Source organism: Peromyscus eremicus, chromosome 3 (assembly GCF_949786415.1).
Source record: "Peromyscus eremicus chromosome 3, PerEre_H2_v1, whole genome shotgun sequence".
Taxonomy (NCBI): Eukaryota; Metazoa; Chordata; class Mammalia; order Rodentia; family Cricetidae; genus Peromyscus; species Peromyscus eremicus.
The window spans coordinates 52,700,799-52,728,749 of NC_081418.1; the positions used below are offsets into that span (position 1 = coordinate 52,700,799).

Below are 27,951 nucleotides of genomic sequence, written 5' to 3' on the forward strand. Positions count from 1 at the left end.
CATGCTCACTACCTTCTGCCACCATGAGTGCTCTCCTGATCCTGGCCCTTGTGGGAGCTGCTGGTGAGTTTCATGCCTTTCTCCACGCTCTTTCCATCCAATTAACTAGAATATATGAACTGTCCTAATGCTGTCTCTCTATCTTCTGATAGTCTCACCAGCCTCACAAATCTTCTACCCATTTTCCTTGGCTCTCATACTTAACCTTTCTCACTTCCCCTTTAATCTGCTCTCACCAACAGTCTTCTTCGTAATTGGTACCAAAAGCAGGGAATGTTGAAAGGTAGGACTGATAGAGGTTCCGTGAAATGAGCAGGATTGGACACTACTTGGCTCCACAACACTGTGATAATTCCACCATAGATACTTTTAAGAAAAAGTGTTTCTGAAGACATGGAAAACTTATTTTTGCCCAAGATATGACCATTAGAGACACTTTATGTGTCCTGTGTCTTGTCTGTTTGCTGGGGTTTTAAAGTCCCAAGATGAACTGAATCTTACCAGTCACGCATTGAAAGTTATGAAGTGCTGTTACATTGGCCATTTGCTGACCCTCCCTTTGTTATGTCTGAGTTGGCTGGGAATTCCTTTCTATTCTGGCCTCAGTCTACAGAGCTGATTTCTATGGGAAGCTGGCCTAGGTCAAATCATTCTGACACTCTAAAAAGTTAACATTCAGGTGGCACAAACAAGTAATAGACATAAAAATAAAGCAGGCCGTGGGCAAACCTAGCTTCTAATGGGATCCCACCAAGTGCGTTCTTAGATAGTTCTTGCTGTCCCAACCCTGATGCTTAGGAGAGATCTGAGCCCTGTAGGAACTACCTATCTGTCCTGCAAAATGCAATACTGGGAAGCCCTACAATCCATGTTGCATATTGTGCATAGAGTGATCCCAGTTTTCCTACTCTCATCATGCTCAGTAAGAAATTCTAATGGTTTAAGCTGCCATAGAGCCAATGGATTCACCCTCTAGCACCCTGATAAATTGGTTTATTCTCATTTCCTATCTCCATTCAAGTTGCTTTTCCTGTTGACGATGATGACAAGATCGTCGGAGGATACACTTGCCGGGAGAGTTCTGTGCCCTACCAGGTGTCTCTGAACTCTGGGTACCACTTTTGTGGAGGTTCCCTCATCAATAGCCAATGGGTGGTGTCTGCTGCTCACTGCTACAAGAGGTAAGTGATGGGGCCCCTGGATGCAGAGTTCATGGGCTAGGACATGATTAGAACATAGCATTGGGCAAGTAGTGAAGTTGTAATGTAACTAGGGAAAGCCTTGAAGAAAAGAATTGCTGGCAGCAGCTAAGTATCATGAGTAAGAGTGAAATTTGATCCAGAATAAAAATCCTCTCACTTCCCCAAACAAACCCATAATATAGCAAGGATTAAACCCAGAACAATTGATCTTGTTATTATAGACACCAGTGAAAGTCAGACGAGAACTTTGTATAAGGACCACTAGCTAAAATGAAAAATAAATACCAAGTTTTCAGAAATACAGCTAAATATTGGTTAAATCAATGCAGTCTCTACTGTGTGTTCTCAGTCCTGAGTATGTGTTACAAAGATGACAAAGTTTCTTAAAACACTGAACCCAGGGCTAGATTCTGGCTCAGTATTTCTGGAGGTGAAATCAAGAATGTAAACTTCTCTCTAGGGTCCTATGTCACACTGCTATGAGTCCTGGCACAACTCTTTGGTCTCCACAGGATTAGGTTCTACATAGTAATAGTTTTTAACAAAGGAAGAAGTATTTGTCATAGTTCTTACTGTAGTTAAAAAAGACTCAGAGGGTGAAGTGCACATCAAATGTAAACTTGGGTCCACATCCCTGGATGTATCAGGGGCTATAGTATGGCAGGTCAAAAACCAGTCCAAACTGCACTCCTTTATTTTATACCCTATATACTAACAACCTCTGTAGATTAAAGGGCCAGGGTGCCTAACCAGAAAAATTGTCCATCACTGAAGAGCTTCTCCTCTGAGCTACCCCTGAACATGAAGTTTTGGAACCTGTAGTGTGTTTTGGGTAATGTGTTGAAACTCTCAACCATGTCTTTTCTTTCCAACAGCCGCATCCAAGTGAGACTGGGAGAGCACAACATCAATGTCCTTGAGGGCAATGAGCAGTTTGTCAGTGCTGCCAAAAGCATCAGGCACCCCAATTACAATTCGAGGACCCTGGACAATGACATCATGCTGATCAAGCTAGCTTCCCCTGTGACCCTCAATGCCAGAGTGGCCCCTGTAGCTCTGCCCACCTCCTGTGCACCTGCTGGCACTCAGTGCCTAATCTCTGGCTGGGGCAACACCCTTAGCTCAGGTGGTAAGTATGACATTTACCTACTCCATCCCTTCCTCCCCATGTTTTCCAAAACTAGACATGTGTCTGGATTTGAACTTATTTGTTTTCACCTTCCAAATATATTTGAAGTACCAACTATAAGAAGAGTATACCTGGTAGTAAAGGGCTACAAAATACCAAGAGGTTCACTTCCTGTAACCTAAAGAGAACAAATATACAGTGTGTTATTATACTGAAAACAAGATCAACAATGGTCATTTTACAGTTTTAGAAAGCTATAATTCTTGGTTGGAATTTATACTCTTAATGATTTCTCTGGTGGTTAGCCATGGTTTTCAGGGATAAATTATTGTTCCTCAGGGTACTCTAATACATATTTCTACTTTGATTACTACCTTTTCTCAAAGTGAATAACCCAGACCTGCTCCAGTGCCTGGATGCCCCTCTGCTGACTCAGGCTGCCTGTGAAGCCTCCTACCCTGGAGAAATCACCAAAAACATGGTCTGTGCTGGCTTCCTTGAGGGAGGCAAGGATTCTTGCCAGGTGAGTGGCTCCCTTTGCATATGAAACCCCTCTTCTCCAGGGAGGGGGATTTGAATATTCAGTATTGTGAGACTAGAGATTCAAGCAGTGAGATGGGGGAAGTGAGCTCTACTCTGGCTGTTTCATCTCATTAGTAAGATTAGAGGATGTGTTTCAATGAAAAACAAATGGAGTCAGAAGGTGACTGGAACGGGTCTTAAGGTAAGAGCAGAGGTGATCTTTCTTCTTCATGACACTTCTTTAAACACTGTATTTCTCCATTCCAGGGTGACTCTGGTGGCCCTGTGGTCTGCAATGGACAACTTCAGGGCGTCGTCTCCTGGGGCTATGGCTGTGCCCAGAAGAACCTCCCTGGTGTGTACACCAAGGTCTGCAACTATGTGAACTGGATCCAGAACACAATTGCTGCCAACTAGAGATCCCCAATCCCTCCTCAGTCCCTGTGTCAATAAAGTACATTTGCCATCACAATCTGTTCCTCTGTCTGACCTCTCTAGTCCATTAGCTCTGGGAGGCAAGCTCTTTTCTGAGGGCTTTGTGATAAGGCAGACATTCTCCATTGAAAGTTATCCTGGACTCAACATGGGCCTCATGAAACAATCATCAGCAACATTTGAAACAGAACAATAATTTCAGTGGAACCATATTAGGGAGTTTATTTCATTTTACTTTTTCAAGATAAGTCATGTCTGAATAGCAGAGTTAAAGATTTTTTTTTCCTTAGTACATCAAGGGGATTTGAAGTTGTAAAGTATGCATACACTGTTGTGGTAGACAAGACTACTGATTTCTTTGACTATGGCAGAAACTCTTTGTACCCAATGTAAACCTTAGCAATGATTAACCACCTTGGCTTCTGAGTTCCCTCCCTCATAATCATTTTGGGAACTTTGATGCAAAGTCTTGCTCTGTAATCCTAGCAGGCTTTAAACTTGTCATTTTCTTGCTTCAGGCTACTGAATGCTTAGAACATAGGTTGCACCAACAGAGCAGGCTCTCTACCTGAAAGTGTTCATGCTAATGCAGTTCTACTCCATCCTAAGAGTGGGCATACCTAATTCTCACTTGTGTTTCTATAGAAGAAATAAGAGGTTCTGGATCTAAACCACTCATATCTCTAAGCAATCTGCTTTCTGTTTATCTCACACAATAATACTAATGTGCATGTACTGTCTTGAGAATTTCCATAGACATGTTTACATTTACTTCAGGTTCCCTTCTGTAGTGGTATTATAATGCCACAGCTACAATGCAATAATTCAGAGAAGATTGTTTGTGCACCCTATCTCATACCTTAAAGGTGATAGAACTGGTTATTGTCAGAATTGCTTAGCTATTTCCATGCCCACTACTGGCCTCCTTTCTCTTCCTACTGGTGGTCTCAGATGAGGAAGAGCCCATCCTACTTGATTTTTGACATCTTTTATGCCCATCCTCACCAACAAACATCCATGTCCACTTCCATGCACTTCCTGAAATTATTCCCCAGTTACAGCCTTCCATGAAATCTGTCTACTTATAGAGAGCTCTTGCTCATTGCATTTTTTCTGATTTAACACTTTCCTGATTTCCCTCAATGTTCAAGACACCACTGAAGCTTCTTCTCAGGGAATATGGGGCTCTATTTTGCCTTTCTCATGGTTTCCTTTCTATGGCTGCAATAAAACTCTCTGACCAACCATAACTTAGTGACTTAAACTTCAAGGTACAGTGCATCATTGAGAGATGTCAGGGAAAGAACTCAGCAAGAGTTTAAAAGCATGAACCATGAAGAAATGTTGTTTACTGGCTTGCTTTCAGGCTTAATTCTCCATTTAAAATATTTTAATTCTTTAAGAATTTCATGCATTATAGTTTGATTATATTGATGTTCTCAATTCATTCCGAATCTCCCCTTCTTCCCTATCTATCCAGGATGTGTTCTTTTCTTTATCTTTTTAGACACATCAAATCCTATTTGTGCCACCCATGTATTCTTTGATGTGTGATAATCCACTGGAGTATTGCTTACATTCTCAGAAAAAAAAAACTGACTCTACCTCTCCCAACAGCCATCCATTGTCAGTAATTCCTCAGCTATTGGTGGATCTTCATGCCTTCCTGCCAGCTCCCTGCTGGGATTTGGTCTGACTTAAGTATTCACGGCTCTTGTGTATGCTGTCATAACCACTATGAGTTCATACATGCTGTTACCCTGTTGTATCCAGAAGACAATATTTCCTTATTGTCATCTACAACCTCTGGCTCTTATACTCTTTCTATACCCTCTTTTGCAATTGTCCCTGATCCTTGGAAGGAAGTCGTATGTTATAGATATACTATTTAGGGCTGAACACCCAGAAGTCTCATTTTTGGAACCTTGACCTATTGTGAGCTCCTTTTTATCACCATCTATTGCAAAAAAAAGTTTTCTGATGAGGTGTGAAAGATTCATTGTTCTGTAAATATAATAACAAGTCATTAATAGTGAGTTTAATTCTATGCTCATTTAGCAGAATAATAGTAGTACCTTCTGCCCAAGAGTCTGTGATATTTCTGGCCATAGATTTTTGGTCCTAACAGTGATGCCAGTTATGAATTTCAACTTGTAGAGTGGGCCTTAAATCCAATCAGAAAGTGGTTGGTTACTCCCATGAGGTTTGTCACTGTATTTCCAGGCCAATCATTACTGTCTATCACAACATTCAAGCTGTGTAAGACTAGTGATTACTTTCCTGCTCTGACAGTGTAAATGTTACTTACCAGCCTTATGATATTTAGCCTATAGAAATGAAGTTTCAGGATCAGTACCAACTTGCTTTCTTCATGTTCTATGACTCTTTTATGTGGTATCTGGTGTCTTGCACAATGGGGCTGTATCATCAAGTTCTGGAAAGTAACCAAGAGCAATTGAAATAAACTGTACTTTTTGGGAATATGTGGGATCTAGGTGGCCAACAATTCCAAAAGATTTAACCCATTCCAGACAATGGGCTTTTTATTTCTTAGTGTGTGATTTCTAGTAGGGGCATTTTTAACTTGTTACAGGGTAACTCCACCCTTAAATATATATATATAAAGAAGCTTCTGCATTAGTTAGCATCGATGTGACATTTTGAAATGTCTTTAGTAGTACTCATCTCTTTCCATTGCCCCCCCACACACACATACATACACACACTAAGTCTTCTTGTCTTCTGGGACCCTTTTCCACTCCCTTCTAGGTAGGGACACCACATTCACACTACCAACTTTATCCCTCCCTTACAAGTGCCATTTTGGACCTATTTCTGGGTAGAAATACTAGGTTCCTAACACCAACTCAACCCATCTATCTGTTCATGGCACAAGCCCTTAGCCCTGTCTTTATGCAGACATCCTGGCAACTCCACCCATTCTTGTGCCCCAAGGACCACCCTGTCCAGGTAGGGGCCCCAGACTTAACACTGTCATCTCCACCCATTCCTGTGACCTGGCTCAGGAAAACATGCCCCACACCTGTCTCAACTCCCTCTCCTCTGCCCCTCACCTTTAAGGTAGGATTTTTAGATTTGCATCACCAATGCCACAGACTCCCAATGCTTAAGTACAAGTACTGTGCACCTCCCCCCCACCCCCCCACCACCGCGCCCCCTAAAGACTGACTGTCAGAATCTTCTAACTTCTAAAGAAGGTCAGTTCCGGGGCTTAGAAACTTCATTTAGCTAAAGCTGAGCTGGAACTATTTCTGACACCCCATTTGAACATCCACATTGAGTTGCCTCAACACTGAAACACTGAACCCTAAGCCACATACAGTTACCCTATAACCTGATCAGTTAGAGTAACAGGAAACAGATATTTAAATACCTACTCAACAAAAGGGATACAAAGTCTCCATACCAGGAAACACAATTATGACCTGACTCTGGATGCATAGGTCCCATCAAAACAAAACAAAACAAACAAAAAAAAAAAAACATGAATAAACAAGACAGTACACTCAGCCAAAAGTTAGTACTATCATAGTAATGTTTCTCCAGAAAAGTGACTTAGCTAAAGCACAAGACGAAGATTTCAGAATAACAAGAACAAACATGGTCAAGGAGTTTAAATAGGAAATGAACAATTGCTACTATGAAGATCATGAAAACACAAACAGTGGAATAAAACAAAATAAAATCAAAGTATGAAGCCAGAATTTAATGAAGAGAGAGAATCTCTGAAGAAAAGCCAAATGAAATAAAACTCAATATGAGAAATTCAGGAATTCACCCTGGCAGGGAAGTAGGTAAGCTACCTGAGACCTTTACCTCACCCTTGACTCCTTTAAATCAGATCCTCCAGCCTTACCCCTGCCTGTGTAGCAGACCAACTACTGCAGCCTCCCTCCCCCGTCTCTCCCCATCTCCACTGGATCTAGTAGACTTTCCCCTCCTAATTTCCTCTTGGAGACTCATTGCTTTATCCCATCCCCAGACTCCTGCAGACATCCTCCACCAACCTGCAGGTCACTTCTGCCACAGAAGCAAATAGCGCAAGTTCAGATCTTCACCTCTCCCTGAAAATGCTAAGCCTCATACAGCTCCCCTCCTACACCAATCCCCCAATCTCATCTCCAGCTCTGTAGCAGACCACCTGGTGCAGTGCCATCTCCCTCCCTGACCCCATGCCTAGTGAAAACCAAAGATATTCTCCTCCAAACTTTTCTCCCTCCATTCATCTTTTTATCTTAGTCCCCATGTCCTTCAGGAATTTCCTGGGAAACCATAGGCCACTATGGCTAAGGAGGCAGGTAGTCTCACCTCCATCTCTGTAGTAGAGCACATGCTGAAGCCTCCCTCTACTCCCTGCCCTCATCTTCAACAGATAGTGCAGTTCTCTTCCAAATGTCCTCCCCACTGTTATCCCAGACCCTGACTCCAGCAGACTTCTCCAGAAACTCACAAGCAATGCCTGCCAGAGAAGTAAGTAGACCTGTGAAGCAAGTACATAAGCTTCAGATCTTCACCTTCCTTCATCTCCTCCATATGAAAACTCCTAGTTTCATCTCCAGATCTGTAGCAGATTGCCTACTGTGGCCTATTCTTACTCTCTGCCCACATTCCCAGGGGACTAAGCAGATTCTGGTGAACTTCTAGATTTCCACCTTCCTGTGGACCCTCTCAGTTCCCCAAAAGTCCACATTCCATTCACAAGTGTCAGCCCCCCAATATGAAGAAAAGCATTTTACCTGAAACCCCAGTGGCCACACCTACTAGGATTCCAGAGGATTTTCCTACCAGGTAAAATAAAACCACCACTCTATCCTAAGAATCAGAGAGGGCAACAGGTATCAAGGAATTAAATACTACCCAACAAAAACAAGACTAGATATCAGCACCTGGATATACAATCTTTCCATACCCAGATGCCTAGACACCAGCATAAAAACACAATCAATAACATCCAGGACAATATGTCTTCACTAGTACCCAGCAACTCTACACAGTAGGTCCAGAGTAGTGCAACATAGCTAAAATACAAGAGAAAGACATTAAAATACCCTTTATGAATATGAGAAAAGTCCTTTAAAAGGAAAGGGGGAAATTGCTTAAAGAAATCTGAAAACATAAACAGTGGAAGAAAATGAATAAAACAGTTGAAGACTTGAATGTAGAAATAGAATCAATAAAGAAAATCAAACTGAGGGAAATCTAAAAATGAAAATTTAGGAATTTGAATAGGAACCTTAGAGGCAAGACTTACTAACAGAAGACAAGAAATGGAAGAGAGAATCTCAGGTATCGAAGACACAACAGAAGAAATGATCAAACAAAACGTTAAATCTTTTTTTAAAATCATGGTATAAAACATCCATGAAATGCAGGACACTGTGAAAGACCAAATCTAAGAATGATAAGAATAGAGGAAGACACAGAAAATATTTTCAACAAAACCTTAGAAGAAAATTTCCCTGACCTAAACAAGGAGACACTTATCAATACACAAGAAGCATACAGAGCACCAGATAGACTGGACCAGAAAAGAAATTCCCCTCTACACATAATAATCAAAACACTAAATGTATAGAACAAAGAAAGAATATTACAAGCTGCAAGGGAGAAAAATCAAGTACCTTATAAAGGCAGATCTATTAGAATGACCCCAACTTTTCAATGGAGACTTAAAGCCATAAGGCAGTTCTAAAAGACAAGTTTATAACACTAACTGCCTACTTTTATAAAAATGGAGATATATCATATGAGAAATTTAAGAGAAAAACTGAAACCTCTAGAAAAAAAGGAAGAAGCCAAACACAAAAGGAGTAGATGGTAAAAATAATCAAAGTCAGTGTTGAAGTCAATAAAATAGGAACAAACAACAAACAGCATAAAAAGTCAATTAAAAAAATCAATGAAACAAAGAGTTGGCTCTTTGCAAAAAATCAGTAAGATTGACAAATGCTTATCCAAATTAACTAAAAGGTGGAGACAAAAATACCCAAATTAACAAAATTATAAATATTTTGGAGACATAGAAACAGACAAAAAGGGAATCCACAGATCATAAGCACATACTTTAGAAACCTGGACTCCACCAAATTGGAAAACCAAAAAAAAAAAAAAAAAAAAAAATTTATAAAAACAGATAATTTTCTCAATAGATAGCACTTACCAAAATGAAATAAAGAACAGATAAACAAACAAACAAAGTTCAAGGACAGATGGTTTTAGCACAGAATTCTGCCACACTTTCAAAGAAGAGTTGATGCCAATGTTCCACAAATGATTCCACAAAATAAAAACAGAAACAAGATTGCACAATTCATTTTATGTGGCCACAGTCACCCTGATATCTAAATCACATAAAGACCCAAAAAGAAAGAGAATTACAGACTAATTATCTTTATAAACATGCAAAAATTCTCAGTAAAATGCTTGCAAACTGAATCCAAAAACATATTAAAAAGATCATCCACCATAATCAAGTAGTCTTCATCCCAGAGATGCAGAGATGGTTCAATACACAAAAATCAATAAATGTAATAGACTATATAAACAAATCTAAAAAAAAAAACCCTACATGATCATCTCATTAGATGAAAAAAAAGGCCTTTGACAAAATCCAACATCTCCTCATGATAGAAGTCCTGGAGGTATTAGGGATAAAGGGGGCATATCTAAACATAATAAGGGCAGTTTACAACAAGCCCATAGCCAATATCAACTTAAATGGAGAGGAACTCAAAGCAATTACACTGAAATCAGGAACACAACAGGTTGTCCACTCTCTCCACACCTAGTCTATATAGTACATGAATTTTCAGCTAGAGCAGTAAGACAACTGAGGGAGATGATCAAGGGGACACAAATTGGAACAGAGGAAGTCAATGTATCTTTATTTGCAGATAATATTATCATATGCAAAGTGATCCAAAAATTCCATCAGGAAACTCTTATGGCTCATACACATTTTCAGCAAAATAGCTGGATACAAAATTAAATCAGAAAATCAGAGACCTACTACATACAAATGACAGACAGACAGAATCAGGGTAACAACACTTTTCACAATATTTTCAAACAATAAAAAATATCCTGGGGGTAACTCTAACCAAGTAATTGAAAGACTTGTATGATAAAAACTTTAGGCATTGAAGAAAAAAATAGAAAAGGATATCAGAAGATGCAAAGATCTCCCATACTCATGCATGGATCAGAGGAATTAATATAACAAAAATGGTCATCCTACAAAAAGCAATCTACAAATTCAGTGCAGTACCCATCAAAATTCCAACAAATACTTAACAGATTTTGAAAAGATAATTATAAATTTAATATGGGAACACAAAAACAAGATAGCTAAAACAATCCTAAACAATAAAAGAACCACTGGAGGTATCTCCATTCCTGATTTCAAGTAGTACTACAAAGCTATAGTAATAAAAACAGCATAATATTGACACAAAAACAGACATACCAATCAATGGAATTGAATTGAAGACTAAGACATAAATCTACATACCTATGGACAACTAGTTTGTTTGTTTGTTTGTTTGTTCCATAAAGAAGTCAGAAACACACACTGAAGAAAATACAACACCTTCAACAAATGGTACTGGTCAAACTTGTTGGCTGAATATTAAAGAGTCCAAATAGATTTATATTTATCACCCTGCACAAAACTCAACTCCAAATGGGTCAAAGACCTGAACATAAAACCATATATACTGAATGTGATAAAAGAGTAAGTGGGAAACAGCCTTGAACTCATTGGTACAAGGAAACACTTCCTGAACAGAACATAGCACAGGCTAAGATCAACAACTAATAAATGGTATCTCATGAAATTGAAAAACTTGTAAGACATATGACACCATCATTCACACAAAGCAGCAGCCTACAGAATGGGAAAATATTTTTCCCAGCTACACATTTGATATATCCAAAATATATAATGAACTCAAAAAAAACCAGATCTCAAGAAAACAAATAATCCAACTAAAAATGTAGTACAGCTCTAAACAGAGGCTTCTCAAAAGAAGAAAATCAAATGGCTAAGAAAGACTTAAGGAAATGTTCAATATTCTTAGTTATCAGGGAAATGCAAATCAAAATTACTTTGAAATTTTAGCTTACATCTTTCAGAATGGCCAAGATCAACAAAACAAGTGACAGCTCATGCAGGGGAGGATGTAGAGCAATGGGAACACTCCTCCATTGCTGGTGGGAGAGCAAATTTGTACAACCACAATGGAAATCAGAGTGGTGGCTCCTCAGGAAGATAGTAATTTGTCTAACTCAAGATCTCGCTATTCTACTCTTGGACATATACCCAAAGGTCGCTTCATCCCACCAGAGATGCTTGCTAAACCATGATCATTGCTGCTCTATTCATAATCACTAGAAATTGGAAACAACCAAGATGTTCCTCAACAGAAGAATGGACAAAGAAAATAATGTACACTTACGCAATGGAGTATTTATTACTCAGCTGTTTAAAAAATGAAATGATGAAATTCATGGATAAATTTATGGAACTAGATAAAATCATCCTGAGTAAGGTATGCCAGACCCAGAAAGACAAATATGGTATGTTTTCACTTATCAGTGGATATTAGCCATTAAGTCAAAGGCAACAAAACTACAATCTATAGGACCACAGTAGTTAGGCACACAGTAATGACCTAGGGAGAAAGATAGTTCTCCTTTGGAAAAAGAAATAGAATAGAAAGCTATGGATGAATGGGGGAGTGCTGGAAAAGGAGGATCAAGTGGAGGCAAGAGAGAAATAAGGGGATATGGGGAGGAACAGCTAAAATTAAGGGACTTTTAGGGGTGTTACAGAAACCTAATATAATACAAGCTTTCATATATATATAAATATATATATATGAAATATATATATATGAAATATATATATATATATATATATATATATATATATATAAATAAAATCTCCAAATAATGGGGGAGACAGAGCTCCAACTGTCCACCTCTTATCTCCAAATGCATCCAATACTGGGATTGGGTTAAATCCAATTGAGTTGTCCAAAAGTGTCCTATGGGAACCCACAAACAACTCAGGATGCTGCCAAGACTGTAGATTGCTCTCCACAAACTGACAGCAAGGCCCCCAGCTGAAGACCACACCTATATCACTCAGTGAACATGGAAAAGGCAAGCCTTAGCCTCTATATGCTAGCATCTTCAATACAGAAGGTACTCTTCATGCTACCAAACAAGAAATGTAAACACCAACCCAGCTACAAACCCTTTGATCTACAATGGTGTCCTGCCTTTAAGATATGTTTGTGCAATGGTGGTACAAAGCTTATGGGAGTAACCAACCAGTATCTGATTTGACTGAAGGCCCACTCCACAAGATAGAACCAATACCAGACACTACTTGTATCACCAAGATCCTGAGACTAGATGGTCCAGGGACCAAGGGCAAAACTCTGTTTTTTTTTTTTTTTCAAAGAACTACTGTTCTTTAAGTAAGTAAGTAAGTAAGTAAGTAAGTAAGTAAATAAGTAAATAAATAAATAAATAAATAAATAAATAAATAAGCAAGTAACACACCAATAAATGACATTCTTTTATACTCATAAATTGGTGCCTTCCTTAGCCATCATCAAAGAAGTTTCCTCCTGCAGCAGATGGGAACAAATACAGAGACCCATAGCCTGATACTATTCAGAGAGTGAGAGACCTTGAAACACTTGACCTAAATGGGATTCCACCATCAAATCCCTCCCTTTAGGCCTCAAAGATCCCCATAGAAGAGGAGGAGGAAAGAGTGAGTGTAAGAGCCAGAAGATATAGAGGACATTAAGAAACAAGGCCCTCTAAGTCAACATGATCCATGCTCATAATGAACTCACAGAGACTGAGGCAGCACACACAAAGGATGTTCCTGGGTCTGCAACAGATAGGGTCTTAGAGCTGAGAAGGAAAATTGACACATGCCCCCATCCCTAATCCAGAAGCTGTCTCCAATTAATAGCCACTTGTAAATAAAACTTTAGATTCTTCCAGTGGAGACTCACTGGGGAAACAAGCTACTGTTAAGGGTAAGCAGCGTGTCCACCAGTAGACAGCCAACAGGAAACTAACGCAATAGCATCCATGGAGGTTTCTTGTCTCATAATAATATGTTAGGGAGCTTCTTTTAATTTTACCTTTTTGTTTTTATTTTATTTATATTTTTTCCTCCTCTTCTTTTTTTTTTTTAAAAAAAAATACAGGTCCTTTGTGGATGTTTTATGGATTCCAATTTAGTGTTTTTATGGGATTCCTGAGTGTAGGAATGAGTGGGTCTCTGATTCTTGTCCCTTCTCTTGGGCTCTTTCCTTCTGTTTGTTTGTTTTGTCCGATTCCAATGTGTTGATTTTTATTTTATCTTATCGTATTTTATTTTATTATTATATCATAGAAACTTGTTTGTTTTTATTTTTTATTAAGAAAAATTTTTATTCATTTCACATACCAATCAAAGATCCCCCTATTCCCTCCTCCCGCCCCTCCAGCCTCCCCTCCCAACCCACCCCCCATTCTTTCCTACAAGAAGATAAAGCCTCCAATGGGGAGGTACATTTAGTAGAGGCAGGTCCAAGCCCCTCCCTCACCTCAAGGCTGTGCTAGGTGTCCCATCATGGAAGTGGGGTTTGTTTTATAATGAGAGACAGAAAGGCGTGAATCCAGATCTAGGGGAATGTGGAGAAGAGCAGGGGGAAAAAGTAAAACGAGGGGAAAATATAATCCGGATATATTATGTGAGAAAAAAAAGTCTGTTTTTGATACAAGGAAAAAAAAATTTCAAGTTTCACCAGAGAGAGAGAGAGAGAGAGAGAGAGAGAGAGAGAGAGAGAGAGAGAGAGTAAAAATTCAGTAATTCAAACAAAAATCTCAGAGGAAAGCCTCATGGATAGATACATTGACTCCACCAGAAGAGATACTCTCAGGTGCTGAGGACAAGGTAGAGAAATTGGATCAGGCAGTCATAGAAAATGTCAAATCCCAAAACTCCAACACTTTATAAAAGAACCAAACTGCGGGGCGGTGGTGGTGCACGCCTTTAATCCCAGCACTCGGGAGGCAGAGCCAGGCGGAACTCTGTGAGTTCGAGGCCAGCCTGGGCTACAGAGTGAGTTCCAGGAAAGGCGCCAAAGCTACACAGAGAAACCCTGTCTCCAAAAACCAAAAAAAAAAAAAAAAAAAAAGCACAAAAAACAAGCAAATAAAGAACCAAACCTACAAATAAGTGGTATAGAAGAAGAAGAAACCCACTTTAATGGCACAGAATATTTTTTAAATAACTTATTTAAGTTATCTAAAGTTATTGGTATTTGTGTGCATTGTGTTAGGGTCCGAGAGAAGCCCCCAAGAAAGACCAACAGTCATGTATACTATTTAGCAAGAGCGTTTATTTCTAGCATGTTAGGGTGGCAAACAGCGACCCTGAAGGGAGGTCATAAGTTCCTTTTAGGTGGAGTTAGAGGAATTCTATGGAGGAGGGATTAATCTGGTATTGATTGGTGGAGGAAAGATTAGTCTGGAGGCTGATTGGTAGGAGACTCTAGTGGTTAGGGACTGATTGGCGGTGGGGGCTCTAGTGCCTAGGGGCTTGTTGACAAGAGGGTAGGAAAGGCTGTCGTTAGCTAGCAGAAGTCTGGGGACATCTGCTGAGCCAGCAGAAGGGGCTTCGGGGCAGCTGCTGAGCCAGCAGGAGGCTGGGGGGCCCCTGTTGATTGGTTGCCCCTAGATTGTGGTTTTCCTGAGAACTGCTTGCTCAGCTCCAGCCGGTTCTAGTGAACCAAAACTAAGTTCTGGTCCATGTCAGGGCTGCTGGGGGAGCCTGTTATGGCCCTGATTTGGCCACCCAGTCCTCTCACATTGATGCGAAGGCTTCAGACTCCCTGGAACTGGAGTTACAGACAGTTATGGGCTGCCACGTGGGTGCTGGGAATTGAACCCAGGTCCTCTGTAAGATCAACCAGTGCTCTCAACCACTGAACCATCTCTCCAACCCTGACCTTGAACCACTTGGCAAGAAATCTTGTCTTCATCATTCCCCAAACCAGTGATTAAACTAAACCTGACATGTAGTTAAGTAAACAGTGATTGAATGAATAGAACATTGAAGAGGCGTAGATACAGGGAGTGGAAGACAACTTTTCAGAATGCTTCTGAAAGAATGACCCTTGAAGAGCATCACCAGAATCATGAAGACTTAGGAACAAGGAAAACACTGGACTCCACTCTGCAACTATTGAGTAAGAAATCCTGGGGTGGGGCTCAGTAATCTATAACCTTCCAGGCCACTCTCCTCATGATGAAACTGAAGAAGTGTGCTAACAGTGCTCCTAGATGCCCCGTATAATAGTGCACACTATAATCCCAGCAACAGGAAGGTGGAGCAGAAGGATTGCTACAAGCTTGTACTCAGCCTGGGCTGCACAGTGAAATACCAGAAATGGCTGCATAACAAAAGACTTGGCAATACAATACAAAACCACTCTCTGCCGTCTTGGCATGAATTATCTCACTTAGCACCCACAACTGCCTAAAATAGACATTACCCTTACATACAAGGATATTTATGGCTTAAAAGGCTTAGTGATTTGTCTAAGTCCCCTAGCCGTAAAAGGTGACCTTATGAGTTCAGTCAGTCGGGCACCAGGGATGGGCTTCCCAAGAAACGGGAGTATCAGCTAGGTGCCACAGCCCCAGAACTCAAATAAAGAGTCTTGAGTAGTTTGACCTTTTTACTATTCGCTATTCATTTTAACGTCTTTGTGTTTTATTTAGTTCCTGAGAAACCCACCAGGGTAGGATGGGTTGAAAGAAACCCATTTAACATTCTAAAACGCTCAGGAATTGTTCTGTATAAAATGCTATTTGTATGACTTCCCATCTCGCCCCTTTACCTCAAACATGCACCTTTAAAAAGACTCCTTTCCTGTGCCCACCAGTGTTCTGCACACTCTTCTTACCCCCTCTGATGGCTAAGCCCAAATGGCAATTACTTAGGACAAAAGAATAAAGTAAAAAGACGTTTTAGGGTTGCATGCCTTTAATCCCAGCACTAGGGACGCAGAGGCAGACAGATTTCTGTGAGTTCCAGGCCAGCCTGGTCGACACAGTGTGTTCCGGGACAGCCAGAGCTGCATAATGAGACCTTGTCTTTAAAAAAAAAAAAAAAAAAGAAATTAAATAAGGAAAGGCTGCCCCCTGCTGTCCATATGTATGAATGACCACAACCTGATTTCTGCCCAATTGATTTTTTTTTAAAAAAGAAGTGAACTAGTGAATGAGTAAATAAAAGAATAGATAGATAATAGATAGATAGATAGATAGATAGATAGATAGATAGATAGATAGATAGATAGATAGATAGATAGATAGGTAGATAGGTAGATAGATAAAATTTTATTGTTGTTTAAAAATACTGCCGCCTTTACATTTGGTCTCAATGCCCACCTAGATGAGCAAACTGGAAAAACACCATCAGAAACTATGACACTAAAACACATGTTACTATTATCTTCAAGGCCAGATGATATTAAGATACCCAGCCGGGTAGTTTATATTCTACCCCACAGGTCATGCCAAAAAATGAATAAAAGTTTAAATGCCAAAATGTTTATGAAAACTGATGTCTACATACTGATTGATTGCACAGTTTAAATAAAACTTTTCCTTGGTTAAAAAAACAAAACAAAACAAAACAAAAAAACAAAAACAAAAAAGGAAACTCTGACTTAATGAATAAATCATTTCTAGGGAAAGTGAGAAATCAAAAGGTGAAAAAAAATAGATCAAAATAAAATGTATAGCTCAATGGAAAAAGAATGAAGGATAGATTTTACCACCTTCCAAATGATAAAAAAGATTGTCTTTTTTACTCAGGCTTACAGTAGAGTTGTAAGATCGGCCACTATTGATGAGACAAACAGACTGTCTCCCCTTTGCCCTACGTCCAGTTCAGAGCACCAGTAGGTTACAACTTCCTGTCTGGCCCAGGAGGTGCCAGGCCTCCTGCTGTGACAGAAACACACTTAAGAACCTCTTCTGGTTATTTACTTGACCGTGTTAACAAACCCAGTCCTAGAGACTTTGAATCAAAAACTCAAGGGAATTGGTTAGAGATTTGCATCCTGACAAGCTTCCTAAGGAGCCCAGGCCTCTCTGAGCTAAAAGCAAGATCATGAAACAGCTTCTTACAAAAACCGATCTTTGGGAAAAAGTAATGGCTTGAAACTAAGTATTTTTTTAGCAGAAGATTTTCATATAAAATGGCATTTTATTAGTTTTCCTTCCTTTTATACTGACTTTTTAAAATTTTATTTAAAACAAATAATATAGGTATATGTCTCCAAAACTGAAATCTCACCACAAAATCAACAGTAAGAAATGGCCGGTGCTCTGCCACTGTCGTTGGTGGGTAACTGCCTTAAATAGTTTGTTTTGTATTTTTACCTGTATTTCTTTTTGGTTTTGTTTTGCAGTTCTGAGGAATCAAACCCAGGGTCTCCATCATGCAAGTAATCCACCAGTGAGCAGCTGGCCTTAAACTCATAACTATCTTTCCACCTCAGCCTCCCAAGTGCTGAAAGTTTCATTTGTGAAAGCTTTACAACACGCCCCCACGGTCAGGCGTGTTCGCATATGCCTGGCGGACACTTCCGCCTAGCCAGGCCCAGGTCAGGATAGCCATTTCCGGGTCAGGGCATCTCGCGTGACCAAGATGCGTGACGTTTCACTAGCCACGTAAGCGCGCAACGTGGCCATGTGATCTACGCGCTTGCGTGTAGTAGTGACGCTGATCTGTCCACACCCAGCCTTTAAAATCAGGCGCCATGTTCCCAGTTCCTTCCTCTCCACACACGTGCTTCCCGCAGGCCTGTTCACTCTCTGTCCCTTTACCTTTAATAAAACTCTTTGTTAGCGGATTCTGTCGTGTTTCGTGGCATTTCCTTGCAGGGTAAGAACACAACGCAGCCAAAAAACTAACAATTTGTATGCAACTGTACCTACAAGGTAAATTTCCTTGGGTGACATTTTGGATGAAAATAAAAATGAAAACGCATTTATACCTTCATTGTTGTTTTCTAATCATTTTCTAGATAGGTTGTGCACTTTTTTGTTTTGTTTTGTTTTTTGTATTCCTACTAGCAACAAATATACTCAAGTCTTTATTTCATTGTAAAGTCCCAAAAAAAACAGTCTCTAATAGCCCAATTTTTGAATTGCTAAAAGGCATGCTTTCAATGTAATTTTTCTTCGTATTATCATGGTAAGGACTTTTCCCTACACTTAAGCACCATTTTGATTTCTTTTTCTCTAAAACATCTGCTATTTGCCTTTTTAAAAAAATTGAGCTGTTAAATTGTCTTCTCATTGATTACTAGTCCTGATGGTGAGAATTGCAAATATTTTCCCAGGTTTTCAGTTAGCTTTTGATTCTGTTTCTATTCCTTATATAAATGTGACAAAATTACATAGTCAAGTCTATCTTTTCTTCATCTGGGTTTTACATCATCACTTGACAGGCAATAAAAGGAAGCATCACTGGGGGAAGATACCCAGGGCATGCAAGAGCAGGTTGGACTTCAGAGTTAGTTTGTCTGTTTTTGAGATGGAGTCTCAAAGTATAGCCCTAGCTGACCTGGAACTCTGGACATAGACCAGACTGGACTCATATTCCCAGATTTGCTTGCTTCATCTCACAGAGCTGGATGTGTGCACCTCCACTCCCTGCCAGACTCATCCTGAACCACGAAATTTGAACTATCTGCCAAAGCTTTGAAATGTCTTCAGAGAAAGACTACCTTGTGACTATGATCACATGGCCCTGTTGTTATAGATTAATTAGGATGATTTCCAAACTGTGTCTCTCCCTACCCAGCCTCCAAGGAGACTTGTCCCCATCTCCCTTTGCCTAACTTGATGAGTAATGACATGATAACACTTGTGGTCACTTCACCTTATTTCATACCCATTCCTGGAAATATGATGCATCTTTACCATCATTCTAAGAAGTCCAGAGTCTAGTTAACCCCTTGAGAAGGCTTGAGTCTGTCTCAAGAGAGAGAGTCCGCATACTATACAGTCTTGCTCTTGGGAGGAAGATGTAACCTCTGAGTGACACACAGCCTTGGAGCAAGGGCAGAGCCAGGCTAGATTGGGGGCTGTTACTCCTTCATAGGGTGGGTGGTTCCCTTATATGACGACAGCTTGAGAAGGGTGGATACAAGAGGGGATCCAGCCCCTTCAGCAAACAGCACTGCAATGACACCCAGCTCCAAGGACAAAGACATTCAAAAGAAGGCCAGGGGGCAAGGAGGAAACTCCCTATATTGGCTCACTTCTTACACCATCTTGCACAATGGGGGCGATGTCACCTTTTCTATCTTCAGCTCCCCTCAGAGGACCAGCTGCTCTGGTGGTTTCTTCCAACCTTCAAGGGGTGGACCTATGGGTGGGTCGTTTTTGTATAAAGCTGTAACATTGTGGGGACAGGGGGCACGGTGATTCAATTCTATGGGAAACCTTTACAAAAACCTTTCTGTCTGTCCCCGAGGCCCCACAGTCCTCTGTTTTTCTCCCGGGACCCAGGCCTAGATATGTTTAGATCCAGAATGCTTCCACTTTACCCCTGCTGCTTGCCAGGTCAAGATCATGGAAAAGAAAAGGGCCTTTTCGTCGGAAGCCTCCTATGCAGAAAGATCGCAAACATAAGAAGAATGGCTCAGTGGCCCCAGAGGCAAAGGATGCATCTTAGACTTGTGGGGATGTAGACTTGTGGCCCCTTCTGCCAACCCCTATGGAACCAGACCACCACCAACGGAAAGGTGAACCAGATGTGAACAATTCTACAGATTGCTCAAAAAGAAGCCATGGAGATCTCAGCTCTGGGCTGGTCCTGGGAACCTGCTCTCGGCAAGCCTACCTCACTTTGATGGACCCTCAGAGAGAGACCATATATATATATATATATATATATATATATATATATATATATATATATATATATATGTAGTCTCTGAGAGAGGGCATTCTTCACAAAAGGGATGTCGGTCCCACTCGATGGAATCTGCCGTGTTCTACATCCCCACAAGTCTAAGATGTAAAGAGAGGATGGTCCCAGCTAGTGTCATTTCTCCTAGGATCCTCTAGACACTAGCCGGGACCGTCCTCTCTTCACATCTTAGGCTTGTTTTCCTCCTTGCCCCATGGCACTGTGCAAACACAGAAGTTTTCTTTGGTAAAGGAACCAGACTCACGGTTGTAGGTAAGATATCTTTCAGGTAAATTCCCAGGTCTGTCTTAGGACAAAGCATGTCCTTTGTGTCCATTTTAGAATTCCTATATTTTGATGTGCAAACTATGACTACACCTTCGGCTCAGGGACCAGGCTTTCGGTAATAGGTAAGGTCTAAGGGTCTTTGGGTGTGGGGTGAAAAGTATGACTCTGTCCTGGGAGCCAGAAGAAAGATCTAGCTCATGAGTCTTACCTAAGGGAGAAAGCCGGTTCACGACAAGGACTACATTCTAGGGAGGCTGAATCCACAAAGGTGGTCTGAAGGTTCCTGGCTGAGTCAAGAGGGACCAGGGATGGAGGACAGGAAAGAGAAAGGAGATGGGCTCACAAACAGTGAAGAGTTTTGAAGTGGACTTGGGAGGCTGTGTTCTGGAAACATGGTCTATTTTGGAGAAGGAAGCCGGCTCACTGTTGTAGGTAAGTTAGGGCCAAATGGCTGTGCACCAGAGGCAGCCCCTGTCTGGGGTGCCTACGCCGCAATGTACTTCTGTCAGGAAGATCTAAATTCCTGTGCTCATGCTTACAAGAAGGGATGAATGTCCATCTCCAATATTTCACAGGCTGGCTGTGCCAAGCCTGGGCACCCTGCTAAATGCAGGCAGGCTCAACTGGGAGTCAGCCTCATATACTGCTCATAGTCCTGCTGTTTGGCCTTCTCACACAGCCAGAAGACAGATCTTGGAGAGGAGGATGCATGGACCCACCAGGAAAACTGACTGTCAATTATATTAGTTCCACTCCCAGAGATAAAAGCATCCTTGAGAATGAGGGAAGCTAGCTGGCAGGTGGGCATGGGGAGGAGGACAGAAATCAGCAAGCAGTTTTACCACCAGGCTTTAATGTTGTGTTTCCAACGAAAGATTATTTTTCGGTCATGGGACCAAGCTGTCTGTCCTGGGTATGTAAAGGGTTTCTTTCTCGGGAGGGTATGTTGTAAGCCTGGGGGTGCGGGAAAGTTCCTAGGAGAAAGAAGGGACTGAAAACTCAGCTTAGGTTGTGGCTCAGAGGATGAAAGGGTGGAGAATGTGCTGAAGCCCCTGGGAATTCCGTGTGGAGTCAGTGTCTCAAGGAGGGCCCCAGCAGCTGGGGGGAGGGAGGGAGCTGTTTGTCACTCTCCTGTTGTACTGTGTAACAATCAGGCCCAGAATTTTGGAGAAGGGACTCGACTCTCTGTTCTAGGTAAGCTACAGAACCAAAGAGATGGGGCTACTGTCCCTTAGAGCCAGAGTGTCTGTGAACCCCCAGCACTGGTGGAAGGGGTCGAGGAATTTAGTTATTCTTTTACTTGCTGGGGTCTAAAAGGCTCCTCTAACCCCCTTATGACAAGGTGAACCCGCAACTGCTTCTTTCCCCAGAAGTCTTCAATCTCTGAGTGGTCTCCTTCCTATCCCCAGCGTGATCTTACCTTTCTGTTTGCATGGATGTGCTCCTTCTGCGTCCCTTCCTCCTGTCCCCTCCTGTCACATGCCTCATGGGATGACTGTGGTCCAGAATCCTGCCTGCAAGCAGAGTGGCAGTCATCCAACGCTCAGAGAACTAAGCTAGATCTCTGGCTTGGGGCCGCTAGCGGGTTTTACCCAGGCCACTTGCCGTTGTGTTCCTATAATTCGCCCCTCTACTTTGCAGCAGGGACCCGGCTCACTGTGACAGGTATGGGGGCTCTGTTGCTGACTGGAGGGGTGCCTGTGTTGGATCACAATGGCCTGGGAAACGAACTTAGGTATAAAATTGGAAGGCAGGTCACCCGCTCCCGTCTGGAACCCTGTACCCTCTCCTGCTTTCCCTAGAGCCTGGCAGCTTGCGGATCCCTGAGTTGGTTTTCTCCTTCTAGTCACAGGATGCCTTGCTTTGGGGCTTTGAGTCTTTTGCCTTCTTTTTATTACTCTTTGGACTCCCATCTCTGCAGTTTCTAAACGATGCATTGCCTTGTTTTCTCTCTAGTACCACTTCTCCGCCCTTTCCATTCCCATTCCTTTTCTGCACTGTTGACTTGTTTTGGTACATGGCTCTGTCTTCTGATTTGAAATATTGACACTGACCTCCAGTTGCAGACTTCTAATCCTGCCTTCATCTTTCTTCCTCTCTCTATCAGTCTCTGAAGACCCCTGTTTGTTTTCCTGGTGTGTTTTAAAGGGCTAGATGGCAGCGGGGACCAGGCTGGTGGTGACTTAAGGGCTGATCTTGAGTAGAGGGCATAAGTCTTTGTTATAGCATTACAGGAGCTGTAGGCTGCCTACAGGGGAATTTGAAGTACATTGTACTTGGTGGGTATCTCAGGCATAGATATGAATAAGCTTACAACCAGAAAAATGATATATTAGCAACAGCTACAGATTATGTATAAAGAAGAAAAAAGAGATAAGCGGTCCTCAGACTCCAGATCTGTCTTGGGATAATAAGCTAATGTATCTGTTGTGAAAGCCCAACATAACCAATATGATTTCGAGGAAAGCAGACAGGCTGAGGGAGCGGGGTAGGGAAGTGACGAGGTCTGAGAGAGAGAAAAAAAAAAATGGAAGAATGGGACAGCTTGGTTCTCCCAGGACTGGAAGCTTGCACAGATATTTTCTTGAAGATAGGACCCATACCATAGATACTAAAGGAAACTACTGAGCACTGGATTCAAATGCCCGGAGCTCAAAGGAATAAAGTTGGGGAACTGTCTGGTGATAGCCCTAAAACAAAAGTGTTTTTTTTTTTTTTTTTTAATGCTAAGCTGTCCCAGGGTCTGTAAGACACATAAAATAGGAAGGACTATTTAAAATTAACTTTAGCTTAAAGGACTAAGTTAAAATTATTGGTTTTGTTTGCATTTTACTTTTGAGAACCTCATGCATGAGTATTGACTCTACATCTCTCCTACTCTTTCCTCCTTCTCTCTCACTCCTCCCATACTTTTTTCTCTCTCCCAAGTTTGTTTAAAGAATTCAAAGGTCACCTCATGTGACTACCTTTATTTCTATTATTGATTTTCCTTCAAGCCACTGTTTGTCTTTTTTCAAACCCATTTTTCAATTTCCCCCACAAGTCCCCAACTTCAGACAGAGCAATTTGTGTTTCTGCATCAGAAGAACCTTGCCTTCATGTCAGAACAGAGCCAGGGAGGGAGGATGTTAAACTCCACAGAAAGGAACAATGCTTGATGCTTGGAGGTTGTATGTGAATTTTTGCATCTCTGGTGTCTTCAGAGGGTGTCATTCTTTTCAACAATCCTAGAAGGTTTTTCTGTTCTATCTTCCAAGTGTGCGAGTGGCCCAGGCCATTCCAGAGGAGACCCGCTTCTGAAAGGACCCTTGTGCTTTAAGATTTGTTTATAGGAGCAATTAATCATTCACTACATTAAAGAAATCAAAGTTAGGCTGTGAACTAGAATTATGAAACTCATCAAGGAGGCTTGTTGAGCATGGAAAAATAGAAGAGTTCAACCTATGAATAATATCTTCCAAAGGATTGCAGTTTTCCTGAGCAAGCCGCCACAGCCCTCTTACACCTCAGTGTAGGAGTAAATGTGGAACATCAGATAGGCCATGAGCCAGAGACAAGCTGGGACCTCAAAGCAAGTACATGCAGAGAGCGGGGGCGGGGCGGGGAGTGTTGAGCAAGGTATTCAGAAACTTAGAGACTTTTCTGGATGTTATGTCGAAAACGTCTATTTTAGGCAACAAATATTGATAGTATGCAGAATCACCCAAGCACATTAATACATTCACCACGCCCCCAAAAAGAAAATAGTAATAAAAAAAATCACCTTAGTTCTTAGGATCATGATGTTAATATGACACTTTTGCCTCAAAATTCAAGCTCTCCCAATTCAACTATTTCAAATCTAAAAGATCAGATAGCCATGCACATATTATGATTTTGAAAGAAAAAAAACTGGGTATATTCTTTTTCATAGGAGATCAAACGAAGTCACAGTATGTGAGGCATTACAAGAAAGTCCAGAAAATCAGGAGACCATTCCACCTCAGGAAAATGGGGGAGAGAGTATACAGAGCATATACTTAGATAAACCCATAAAAAAGAGGGAACATCAAGGGAGACCCACAACAGAGTTAGACAGTGACAGAATGGTAGCAGAACCTACTACACTATAGTTTGTAATGTACTTTATAATGACCATTTCCAGCCCCCTCTCACACAGTACAAGCAAGGGCTAGATAGCTCTCAGACCTGTCCTCCTCTCTTCATTTTCAGAGGACCTGAGCAAGGTGAGTCCGCCCAAGGTCACCTTGTTTGAGCCATCAGAAGCAGAGATCGTCGACAAACAAATGGCTACCCTCGTGTGCCTGGCCAGGGGCTTCTACCCTGACCATGTGGAACTGAGCTGGTGGGTGAACGGGAAGGAGCTCCGCAGTGGAGTCAGCACAGACCCTCAGCCCTACAAGGAGACCAATAACATCACCTACTGCCTGAGCAGCCGCCTGAGGGTCTCTGCAACCTTCTGGCACAATCATCGCAACCACTTCCGCTGCCAAGTCCAGTTCTATGGACTTACAGATGAAGATGAGTGGGACAAGCCTTCACCCAAGCCTGTCACCCAGAACGTCAGTGCAGAGGCCCGGGGCCGAGCAGGTATGTGGGACCTGGGGAGCAGCTGGTAAGATGAATGGGCATCACTAGTGTCAAAGAGAAATGGAAAAATATAAGCAAAAGCCAGAAGGAAGCCCAGATGCAAAAAACAAACAAACAAACAAACAAAAACGGTGGCAGGGGCCTAAAGTTTGCCAAGAAGATAAGCTAGACAACCACAGCTAATCCTAACACCAGATCCTCAGCCAGCAGCCTTACCTGTGGGGTCTCCTTTCCATGGCCCTGTGCAGCTCAGCCTCTGAATCATTATCTTTGGTGCCGAAGCCGTGGGTTTCAAGAATAATGGGTTTGCATTGACACAACTGAAGAGAGAGGGTTCTGGGGCCACTTGGAGAGGCAGATCTGGACCTGTCAAACTGTGCTAGCCTCAAGGCTGGCTTAATTTTCAGTCTGCTTAATAAAAAGAGGTCTCATCCATTTTCCTGTCTCCCTTTTCTTGCAGATTGTGGCATAACCTCAGGTGAGTTGACTCCCTCTTCACTTCTCATGGCCCCGACTGCAGAGCGAGCTGCCTGTCCAAAGGTACTTACCTGCTCTCCTTTACTCTCAACAGCATCCTACCAACAAGGGGTCCTGTCGGCCACCGTCCTTTATGAGATCCTGCTGGGGAAAGCCACCCTGTATGCAGTGCTTGTCAGTACCCTAGTGCTGATGGCCATGGTAAGGAATGGGCAAGTGGACCATACATGGGAGGTGACGGGTGGCACACAGGACACTAAGACCCAGGGGTTTAAGGGCTCTAGCAGAACCAGAGGAGAGCAATAGATAGTTTTGCTCCCATACCATAAAAGACAAGCAGAAACTTCAAAAACTGCAGTGAATGAGTCATGCAGAGGACAAGCTGTGGTACCCCAAAACCCCAAGGGATATTTGAGGAGCCCTGTCATTTCTCTGAATGGCCTTTCCTCAAGCTCCACTGTGCATGGCCCTTCGTAAATCTAAAACCTTTCTCTTCTGCAGGTTAAAAGAAAGCATTCCTGAGGCCAGACCTGGAGGCAGAGCCCAGAGCTTCCAACCCATTATGTGAACTCGGATTCTCTTTTTCCAGTACTTCTGAAGAGCTGTTCTCACTTGTCTGTGCATCCTAAAGTCTGCCTTCTGGTCATGTGTGCTTACACATGTTCATCTGAAATCCCTGTGACCTGGAGAGTGCCTAGCACACTTAAAAACAATAAACATAAACAATAAACATGTTCTAGAATGACTTATTCTTGTCTCTCCCTGAACTCCCTAATCAATCATGAAAGAAGAAATAAATATTCAAAAAATGGTGGCCCCCCCTCAGGTAAGAAAACTGAGGGCCCCCACCCTGAGAGTAACAGAAGAGGCTAGCTAAATTTGGAAGGTGATGATGGGAACTAAAAATTCTCAAGAGAGAAAGACAGGTTCTGAGTACAGAAAGTTTCTGATGCTCAGAACAGCACTCTGGGAGCATCAGCTACAGGTTACCCAAAAGTATCCCTCTGCAACTGGTCATTTTCTAGTGGCTAACAAGGCTTGGTTTCCTGTGTGTGACCAATCTTCCTTTCAGCCTCTCAGTGAACACATGTTTGTTCACCAAGCAGCTTTCCAGCTGGGCACAATCATGCAGTCTTGGAAAACTATATTTCAATGGAAGACATGCCTTTTGTTTAAGATACCAATCTGTTGGTAAATTATTACTTAGTGAAATAGGTAGATTTAAACAACACCCCATGGTTGTGCCCAGAAGTACAGAAAATACAGCTTCCTAAAAACAAGAGCAAGACTTATTTCTACATCTAGGAAGCCTTCACGAGCTCCCTGTGTCCTCATTGTCACCATGGCAGTATATTCATGTTCTCATGGTGGGGTAGTCATGTCATGATGGGGTAGTCATGTCACCATGGTGGGGTAGTCATGTCACCGTGGTGAGGTAGTCATGTCACCATGTTGGGGTAGTCATGTCACCATGATTGGGTAGTCATGTCACCATGGTGGGGTAGTCATGTCACCATGATTGGGTAGTCATGTCACCATGGTGGGGTAGCTACCATCCTGAGAATAGCATAAAGAGCTGATGATTCATTTTACCTCATAATCCCACATTCCCCACTCCTCTCATCCCTTTCAGGCCATTCTGTATGTTCTTCTGCCTGTTCCATCTGGAGCAATGTGGAGCCCCTTCTTCCCCCAGTAACCCTACGTGGCTTTAAGTGTCTTCCTGGAATCTTCTCTAGCATTCTGTTGCCCAGTCCTTACTTTGAACTCCCTAAGACTAGATCAACTACATCCTGTATTTTACCATCTGGGCTCTTATGAAGACCTCCTTCATGACAATTACTGTTTCTTATCTGATCTCCCCCCCACATGTAATTGCTGGTTCTTCCATAACCAGGGTATTTTTTTTTTTTTTTTTGTACTTCAAAATACTTCATGGTATTTTGGTATCAGGATAGACACTTGGTAGTAATTTTCTAATAAATGTGTGAATAATGAGGGAAATAAAAGTGATCTTATTTTAGATGCAGTCATCTCTGTGGAGTCCTCCCAAAACAGCCATCTACACTTCCACACAGCCTTCCCCTCTTTATTGTATATGATTCAGAGTTTAATCTATGCAATCATGCATATATAGCTACACAGAGACATGCATTTACATGTATATTCACAGTACCCACTCACTAAACACATACAACTGTAATGTATTACTTCTGACCACCCACGGAACAGAGGTAACTAAACCACAGTCCTCAAGAAACCCACCTATCCATAAA

General features: G+C 41.7%; 1 protein-coding gene and 1 gene segment (V, D, J or C); both read left to right on the top strand.

Annotated features, from left to right (window-relative positions):
• Positions 1 to 23: 23 nt before the first annotated feature.
• On the top strand, positions 24 to 3,270 carry LOC131906834 (trypsin-4-like). The gene is made up of 5 exons (XM_059257640.1): positions 24 to 63; positions 1,022 to 1,181; positions 2,078 to 2,331; positions 2,718 to 2,854; positions 3,121 to 3,270. The coding sequence occupies exons 1-5, from the start codon at positions 24 to 26 to the stop codon at positions 3,268 to 3,270; spliced, it is 741 nt and encodes a 246-aa protein (XP_059113623.1).
• An 18,460-nt stretch (positions 3,271 to 21,730) lies between these two features.
• LOC131906835 (T-cell receptor beta-1 chain C region-like) lies at positions 21,731 to 25,876 on the top strand. The segment is given in 3 exon segments: positions 21,731 to 22,273; positions 24,821 to 25,676; positions 25,770 to 25,876. Coding segments are annotated over 2 exon segments (636 nt in total).
• The last annotated feature ends 2,075 nt before the right edge of the window (positions 25,877 to 27,951 follow it).